Here is a 10,282-nt window from a genome sequence, read left to right as displayed (position 1 = left end):
AACACCACCAGTAAATAATTTAACAATAACTATAACATAAATATAACACAATATATTAACTTAAAAATCAACACGATACAATTTGAATTTAAAATGCTGGCAAGTTTGGATATGTAACATGAGAATCTGTCTGTACTTTAACTAGTTCCAAGATATATTTAGTTAATTCTTTCTCCTGTTCTTCAGTAAAGATGGGCTTTCGAACGAGTTTAGACATTGATCTCTGATTCATCCTTATTTTGTAACGAAGTCTATTTTCTGCCTGAGCTAATAACAACTAGAGCTGTTTGAAAGACCCTCATTGTGTGCGCAATATTACCCCATACAACATAACTACTTAACTAACTATTAAGCCAATTCCCAGTACGAATAATGTTTTTATTCGATAACACAAAAACAATAGTACAAGAAAGATTTACGCTTACCTTGTTACACTTTGCACGGCTATTTCTTATAGGAATCTATGTATTATCATTGAAATCTCAATAATAACTGAACTTCGTAAGCACGTGTAGCAATATTTCTGCCCGCCAATTGATATGCTTTTGTTGGACATTTGAACGTGCGCATATGACACCAGCTAAGACCGGTATATTTAAATCGACTCTGCGTATAATTACCCGCTGCGTAAAATTCCCCCACCCTACCTTACCTCTGGTAAGAAAATCTATACGTTCTCTATAGAAAATTCGAAAAATGCGATTCTCGCTTAAATCGACTTTACACTACATGATTTTATCATGTGACAATATATGAGATTTGTTATGGTTCCTCGTTTCTATGATGTTTTAAAAAATCGTATTTACACTGAATGATAAGTTATGACTTATGATATGGGTGACAATGAGGTTTTATTAATTTTTCTTTTTGTTTATGGTCATAGAGATATAAGACACAGTATAGGTAATAACTATTGGGTTGGAAAATAAATCTTTGCTTGCATTGGCTTCCCGACTTTTAATAATAATACGCCGTTAATAACTGCATACAGCTAATAGTAAGAAGAAAAAGATCAAACGCCTTTGGGCTTGCAGGTGGCTCTTACGAAGAAATAGTGGACGGGGCATATCAAATTTAGTGTTTATATTATACCAAATTAAAAATAAATAATAAAGAAACTAAACTAAAATTATGACTAAGAAGACTATAAAACACTAAACTAAGAATAGAATAAACTAAACAAATAATAAAAGAAAAATACGACACAATAGCACAGATTAGACAATAGGCTCAATATGAATGCAACTTCTTCAAGTTCCGCTCCTATCGGAGATTGGAAATCATTCTGGCAATTATAATTTTTGTTGGTTACGCGCCTAAATAGTTCAAATGAACTGCATCCAAACCATTCACGGAGATTGCGTAGTCACGAGATTTTACGTCTACCTACATGATGTGCCCTAAGTATTCCAATTTTCTAATTTTTATGGAATTTAAAACATTGTTTTCCTAGTTGTTCGAGAACTTGTTCGTTTGTTTTGCGATCCATCCATGATATTTTCAAAATACGTCGGTTGGATTTCTTAAGTGTCCAAGCTTCAGCCCCATACAAAAGGGTAGAGAAAATATAACATCGAAGCATTCTTATTCGGAGCGATATATTGATATCGCGATTACAAAAAAGTTTTCTCATTCTATTAAAAGTTGACCGTGCAATTTCAATGCGGCATCTTATTTATTTATTATATGAATGCAACTAACAATAAATAAATAAATAAAGGATGTTGTCTCTCGGTAAGGAAATGTCGCTGAATTGACATAAGAATAAGGCGCGATATTTAAATATGTTGGTATTACGGTATTCACAGACCATACATACAGTATGTATGGTTTGTGACTGTATTATTACCGAAAATCATATGATTTTATCATGCGGAATAGGTACCGTCCGGCGTCCGTACCCACGGTTCTTAGACTTACTACGGTTGCCTCTTCCGACTGGGGTGAGGATGCTTGAGTTACGTCACCAGAGTACACAAGAATATAAAACCCATTTATTATCACAGTTTGTTCGTGGTAATTATCTTTCAGTTTATTATTTATCGTTTCTTAAATATCTCAGTTTACTTTATATTTTTGTATTTGAAATTTTGGTGTTGTTTTCTATAAAAACTCATTTTGAATTATCGAAGAAACGTTATTTATGGTAGTTGTACATCGTACCTATTGTCTTCGTATCTTTTTATAAGGTAGGTTAAAACTTTAAAATTTCATTGTGTATTAACGTAATAATAATGTTGATGAAATTTTAGAATGCCAGGCACAGGTTGTAGTGAGAAGGAAAGATGGAAAAAATGGAAAAAATAGTTATGTAATTCGGTAATTCATTCAATAGTTAATCCAGTATTGATGGAAATTCAGTATACGCGACAAATTTTCAGTGTAAAATGGAGATTGAAGTCCTTCTTCTTCTTCAAGTGCCGTCTCCATCAATGGAGGTTAGCGGTTATGGTGGCAAACGTTTGTCTATCTTCAGCTGTTCTTAAGAGTTCCTCAAATCCAAGTCCTGTCCAGTTTCTGATATTACGTAACCAGGACAATTTTTTTCTTCCAATTCCTCGCTTTCCTTCTATTTTGCCTTTTATTATCAACTGAGGGATGTAGTATTTCTCGTTGCGCAACAAATGCCCTAAATAACTGGTTTTTCTTCTTTTGACTGTTCTCAATAGTTCTTTTTCTAAATTGAGTCTCGCTAGTACTTCTTCCCTGAAGTCCTAGATTTACGTAAATCCTGCATTAACATTGGATAAACGTTAACAACCGGTTCTGATTAATTTTAAGTACCAAACTGCCTACATATCAACAGTTTTCCATAATTAGGTATTATGATCCACTAGACATCTTTATTTCATAACTATCTTTACTATTTTCCACACATCAAAGACATAAAAACGACGATTAACAATGTTACGATTCAAATGACTGAACGTGCTTAATGTTCATTGGTTAGTCGGAAGAGGCAACCGTAGTAAGTCTACGAACCGTGGTCCGTACTCCGTACCGTCACCGTCCTATCAAAGAATATAGACGCTTATAAGCGTCTATATTCTTTGGTCCTATTCTCCTGTGACAAGCTAGGACGAGCCGCATAACAGTGCTTATGACAAATCACACAGTGTAAACATGTAAATTTCACTCCATGACCAAATCATATGACAAATCCATCGAGCAAAAAGACAAAAGAGGGAATCTAATCGTTATGAAAAGGCGACCAAAAAAGTGGCCTCTGATGGCGGACATATCCGGAAATGCGAATGCGCCAAATTTAAATTTTCCGACACTTATTAACAGTAGCTATAAAATAGTTTTCAGAATGTGTCTTAGACGAGACAATTTTAATTAAATATTAACGATAACAGTCTAAAATGTAAAACAATTGTTAAAAAACTTCAATATAAATAAGATTTCATGTGACAGTTGGGACACATAATAACATAACCCAACTAAATTTGATTTCTTAAACAAGGAAAGACTCCCTCCCTTTCCTTGTTTAATTTGGCCTCTCAAGATGGCACTTCCTGTCTAACAATATTTTTGCCCCCACTACCTTTACATTCCCTCTTTTGTCTTTTTGCTCGATGGACAAATCACATGAGTAATCATGTAGTGTAAGGTCGACTTTAGTTCCATTTGCAACGAACATAGACGCACTTGTTTATTGTTATTTCCATAACCTACAAAATCTAGTTTTGAAATGTAAACAAAAATATTTCTATTTTGTTTTATAGTAGATACTAAGACAATAAGTTTTTATGAAGGAAAATTGAGTTTGATTTTTAAACTCATAAGCACAATGATTACACCCGTCGCTTTGTATCAATGCAGATTATGTTTAAATAAAACTCCACATAGAGTTAACATATTTGGTGGAGATTTTCCCTGGATGTTAGACGTATTAGCATCCATAAGGGTAATTTTTTTGAAAAAATTATAATTTTATTCTTTGTTTAATGACCATGTTAAAATTCGTACTTCTGTGTAGTATTATCTTTTAATATTTCTGCGTTGAATTGTTTCCTAATTTCTTTGTTTTATTGTCTTTTATTATATTAGCATTCATTTAATAATATAATATAATAAAGTAAACTAACAATCCATACAGTAGGAATCCTCCTCAGAACTGAGCCTCTGTTCGGTTTTCTGGGTGAGAACTATTTCAGGGGGAACACCATTACATATTAGAAGAATTAGGATAGGGTCTTGGAATCTTGGAAGTCTTACATGTAAGAATAGATGTGCTTAAAAGAAGGAGAGTACAAATTGCTTGCCTTCAATAGACTAGGTGGAAAGGACAAAGGGTGAAAAAACTAGCTGAAGGATATTGTTTACAGCTTTCGTGTTCACCCAAATTTAATATTTCATTTGGAATATTGAAACATGGAATTTTCATTAGAATACTCATTATTTGTATATATGTAACATTATTTGTAACCCTTTTCTAAGTATGGATTGTTCTGATTGTAATATGTCTGAAATATTTTTATATTGCGTTTTTGATTCTGAAACATCATTTGAACTCATTACTAGGTCATGAACATAGAAATTATTAAGAAGTGTCTGTGAAGCTATCAGTAATGTATTACAGTGATCAATAGCTAATAATTTGATTTATGTCTTTTATTGCTAAGTATGGCAAACTAGTACAACTTTAAGTAATGGTGTTTAATTAATATATTGCAAAGTCGTCTGCTGGGTTGCTCATATTCACTATTAAACATAGGAAATTTGATTTTAGCCAAGAGAGAATTTTGAATTAGATCGTGATCAATTACATGGATGTGATATTTATTGCAGGAGGAGAATTGGTCTTTATATATTCCTCTAAATATGAAAATACTGTATAATAATTATTTTCAAATGGATCAAGTTCAATAAACTGAGTTTCTAACTGATCATTCCTTATATCTGATGATCATTCTAACAGAACATTTTTCCTCCATTTTTTGTTGTAGATTTTCATATTGACCCAATAATTCAAGATTATTCTTGTACTGTATATTTACATGGCATAATTCAGGTTTAAGTGAGCCATCCATTATTTTATTTAGAAAATTTGTTAATGCAGTTAATTTCCTTTTAAGAGAACCCTTATTTCTAATCAACTATCAAATATCTGAACTCGATATTATTTATTTTTTAATTGAGATGGCCATAAATAATACACTAAATCTGAAAAGTGTCTAATAATAATAGTCATCCTTTATAGTGCAGCTTAGGGATTATAGCAGGGTAGTCATCTATCTCTTGAGCCTATGGTATACAAAGAAGGTAATAGGGTCAGTGCTATGCTTCCACCGCCTATTATACCCCGTTTTTTTCACCTAAGGTACTAATTTCATTTAGTCTGAGTCGACTGGGGACCGACTCAAACTAAACAGATAGATGTGATACCCGACCCCAAAAGTATCTACCATGCATAAAACAATTGGAGGTCTTAAATACCAGAATCTATGAATAAAACTGAGATAAGGGATACCTTAAGAGTTTTCCTTTAATTTCTCTGTTTACTTTTGTTTTTCATTACTTACATTGCTTAATGATACTGAATTATCTGACTCTAAAAACAGAGTACAACAAATCCCTGTTCTCTTCTGTGTTCAGTAGAAATGTTCACAATTTTTATTGCAAAAAAAAAAACAGTGATTACAAATTACTAAGTCATTGCCTACTGATAGTTCTGTTGCATTTGCAATTTGCATTTTTAATAAAACTTTATTTTTTTTTACAAAGTGTTTGATAGGGTACTTTTGTTAAAGGTACATGAAGAGGACGGTTTACCAAAATATAGTTGTGCAAAATGCGCAAAAGAAGTTCAGATGGCTTTGATGGTTAAGAAACGCATTATAAAAGCACATCAATTTCTATTAGAAGCTCTAAAAAAGAAAAGGGAAGTATTTCAAAGAACAGTGATACCTACTATTGTTAATAAAGTCAAATCTTCAGTACCAAACAAGACAAAAACCGCTAAACAAAAGGAAGTTTCCAAAGAATCTAAGCCAATAATAAAACAAAATCAAACCCAATCAGAGTCAAAATTAGTTCAAAACTCAAATGAAGCAACAACTAATGAAGATGCAAATGAAGAAAGTGTAAAACATGATATAAGTACTGAAGTAGCAGAAAAATCAAGTGCCAAACAAAAGACAAAAACCACTAGACAAAAGGCAGTTTCTAAAAAGTCTAGACCAATAATAAAACTACATAAGGGATCACTAGATCAAGATCTTGAGAATACTGACTTTAATTGTGAAACATGTAATTTAACCTTTCCAGGTAATCATTTATTTTTATTTCTTACTTTTTTAAGAGCCTTAATTTAAATGTTTCACAATTAGTAAGAAGTTTCTATTTATAATACTCTTCAGCACTTCATAATTTGGTTTTCATGTCCAATATCAAAGGTTGTAACCATCACAACTTATTACTTACTAGCCTTTACTTATATCATTACTTCTTTTTATTCTCATTAATACTCTTTTAATTCATTTTATAGTCGAGGCGGGATCTATCGAAAAGAAGACCATAGGCAATGGATATGTTCCATAGGAGTCAATTTTTTTGCTGGAATCAGTTGAAGATGTACAACTGCGGTCACTGAATAGTTTACACCTTCATTTTTACACTGTAATACTGTAAAATCGCACTGTCTTCGTATCCGTAAGACACTGCGATTTTACAGTATAAAAATGAAGGCGCAACAGTACAATTCGTCAAACATTCAGTGTATGAATCCGTATCATTAGGATCTTATAACGTTATTTTAGCATATTCCCTGCTTCATCAGAGATCCGGGAAAGATACAAATTCATAAAAAGACGGTCGGCGAATGTCCCTGCTTGTTTCCCACAAGTCGTGGTAGCTACAAGAGGTGCCACCTATTTTAGTGACGTTGAACGAAACACAATTTAACAAAATCGGTTTCTATCCTTTTGAGCTATTTGAAGAATATAAAGTGTACACTTCAGTAAAAGCTTTGCTATCGCTAAGATGAATTGAAAGACCATATATATAGCGCAGCAGTACAATCCGTCAAAGATTCCATGTATGAATCGGTATAATTAGGATCTTATAACGTTATTTCTGCATATTCTCTGCGTACGAACTGTTTTATAGAAAGTATACCATTTATTCTTGGCATCTTTCTTTATTAGTGGCAAAAAATCATTATTACTTTCAATCGTTGCTTCTATTCGAGTGTCACAAGAACTTTTGGCTGCCATATCTACTTTTTCATTGCCAGTAATACCTGCATGTCCCTTAATCCAAACAAATTTGCATTTTTTTGTTTCTGCATTAAAGACCATAGTTTCGATTTAACGTTTAGTGTTATATCATTTTTAAAGTGTTTAATTGGAGATCCAATAAGTGCTTGCAAAACCGATTTGGAATCAGATATAATTACAGCTCTCTTAATTGGATTTTTTTTTCACACCAATCAAGCGCTTTATTTATTGCTAAAGCTTCTGCTACAAAAATTGTATATATATTTGAAATACGATACTTTTCCACATGTTGGATGGCCGGTATAATAAATGCAAAATACACACTTTTTCACTTTTAGGCCCATCTGTGTAAATGTATGCATCACTGCTATCGCATTCCCAAACTCGTCCTAAATTTCCCTAATTGGAGCTAATTCGTCGACTTGTACTCTTTCTTGGCTGGTAGCTTTATCGTTGAAACGAATATGTTTCAACAAAAACTGAAATAACATAAGTCGGAATATGTCCATAGCCATTTCGTTTGTCTTAAATAAATCTTCAGCGTTTCTCCGGTCATCTTCACTATTACCAGAAATATATAAAAGTCCCAATAATGCTTTTATTTCTAATAAATTAGTCGGTCTAAAAGAACGATTTTGCGAAACGTCATAGGTTTGCATTTCTAGAAATTTGTTGGTGTAAGTAACAATTTTTTCCAATATGTTTGGAGAAAAGAGGCATTCCCATATTTCTGAGGCTTTATTTTTATGCCTTATATCTCCCTTAGGGCCAGGTAAATGGGTGACAATACTTTCAGCGCGTGTTCGAACATTCCGTGCTGATGCAGGATATTTTCGCCACCTGGTAGTTCCATCTTTACCGATAAGACAGGGTATTCTTGCAGCTTGTTCGACTAACATTTCTTCAAGAATAGGTGAGTTTTGTTCATTTTTAAACTCCTCTTCCGAGTCTATATCCTCAATAGTTTCTATAATATGGTCATTTATCAAACTTTCATCATCATCTGGTTCTGCCTCTGAATCAGTTAAAACTTTCCCATGAAGCGGCAATAGCCACTATTGTTTCATCTCGTAATTCATTGTAAACGTGTGCCCTAAAATATAATATAAATCAGTACTGCAAACAAAAAATCGAACGAATTATTCTTACCTTAAAATGCCACGGCAGACGGCAACTTTAACGTCGGTTTGTGTGACCGAATCGTATATTATATTCAAAATGTCTGTTAATGATACACACTGTCCACTTACTAAACTACGAATGAACTAGACACAGGCACGTTCGAAAGGTACTGTGAAGGACAGATTGAAATAAAAATTAGCGGGGCTTAAATCGTAAAAATTTGAATCAGTCGGTGCGAGAATCATATCGTTATCAGCCGAAGGTTATACACTTTAACAATTTTTTTAATATTTTGAAAACGATTTCCGGAGTGGAAATTGAAACATCAAATTTCAATGATAAGTACAATGATTTGTGGCGTAATCCCATATAAACACAATATTTAACTTAATATACATAACTTCACAAGTTCTGTTTTCAATTTCTCCTAACTAGAATTTCAGAACAGTGGTAACATATTATATTAGGTTGTATATTTCTAATAGCTGGTGGTTTATTTTGAATTATGTATCGTAATTATAACATATATCGCCGTATTACTGGATACATCATTAATTCTGCTACGTACAAAGATTATTGTTCTGCTATTTTCTATTTTTTTTTGTTTTTTAGATAAACGTACGTTCACTAAGCACCACAAAAAACACGAGAAACGCCAATGTCATATTTGTCAGAGAGTCCTTAGATCAGACAACATGAGGAAACACATCAGGATGCATGAATCAGGTCCATCAAGTTGTTCTATTTGTGGAGCCACGTTCAAAAATTTTACCGGTGTAAGAACTCACATCTTTCGTTACCACGAACAAACTGCTCAACAGTACATTTGTGAAGAATGTGGTAAAGGCTTTCGAATAAAATATAAGTTTTTGTTGCATAAGAAATCGGCACATTTGGGTCTAAGAAACTTTAAATGTACTAAATGTGGAAAAGCTTTCTTTACCAACTGGCATTTAATCGCACATGTCCGAATGACTCACGAAAAACTGAGAAATCATGTGTGTGAATATTGTGGTACTGGCTTTTCATCTAGATATGCTTTAAAAACTCATGAAAGGCAACATACTAATGAGAAACCTTTTGTCTGTCAAATTTGTTTAGAAGGTTTCAGACAACGGGTTTCATTAAAATCTCATTTGAAATCGAAACATGGAACAGAAGAAGCCAAGGAATACTTTTGTAAAATTTGCGAGAAAGGTTTCGCTACAAATTACGCTTTGAATATACATGAAAGGTTACACAAAACTAAGAAGTGTGAAATTTGTTCGGAAAATTTTTCTGTAGGTGAATTTTTGACAAACCATCTTAGAGAAGTCCATCACGTAGAAGTAGAAATGAAACAAGAGAGTTAAAATTATTTTTAGTTTGTTATGTGTCCAGGATCTCTTGAATTTTTCATTTTCTTGTATTATTCGTATGATCTTACCTCTACGAAGTTGACATAAGTCATGAAATATTTACAACAAATACTATAATAAATATATTTTGCTCAGCTTGGGAATATTTTGACATATATTGTTTGAGACATACAACCACAGACCATACAGTATGCATGGTTTGTGCATACAACACAAAATCGCCTACCTTTCAGTATTAATAACCCAAATAAGTTTAGTCCTTTTTTATTGTAAAAAGAAGAATAATCATGAGTAATGGGAGTGTATATTCTTCAATTTTTATTAAAAACTTTCCATTTGTACATACTAACCTATAAACGACTATAACATTTTAAAAATAAAGTTTTGTATAAAATAATAATAAAAGTTTTGTTGTTTTGTGTATTTGTTTTGTAAAAATAAAGTAAACTTTTGTTTTGATTGATGACGTTTTATTTTGTTAATAAACTGCATGTGAATAATTGTTTGTTAAATTAATATTGGCAATAAACACGTGTGTGCTCAAAATTCCACCAACGTCGCATTTACTATAGTAGAAGC

General features: G+C 32.6%; 1 protein-coding gene across 1 annotated transcript; it reads left to right on the top strand.

The window, feature by feature from the left end:
• The first annotated feature begins 3,596 nt into the window (after positions 1 to 3,596).
• Positions 3,597 to 10,164, top strand: LOC140439309 (uncharacterized). Its single transcript, XM_072529145.1, has 3 exons — positions 3,597 to 3,910; positions 5,757 to 6,273; positions 8,958 to 10,164. The coding sequence occupies exons 1-3, from the start codon at positions 3,794 to 3,796 to the stop codon at positions 9,695 to 9,697; spliced, it is 1,374 nt and encodes a 457-aa protein (XP_072385246.1). The 5' UTR covers positions 3,597 to 3,793; the 3' UTR covers positions 9,698 to 10,164.
• The last annotated feature ends 118 nt before the right edge of the window (positions 10,165 to 10,282 follow it).

Source organism: Diabrotica undecimpunctata, chromosome 4, assembly GCF_040954645.1.
Source record: "Diabrotica undecimpunctata isolate CICGRU chromosome 4, icDiaUnde3, whole genome shotgun sequence".
Classification (NCBI taxonomy): Eukaryota; Metazoa; Arthropoda; class Insecta; order Coleoptera; family Chrysomelidae; genus Diabrotica; species Diabrotica undecimpunctata.
The sequence above is the reverse complement of the archived record's forward strand: the minus strand, read 5'-3'. Positions and strand labels throughout refer to the sequence as shown.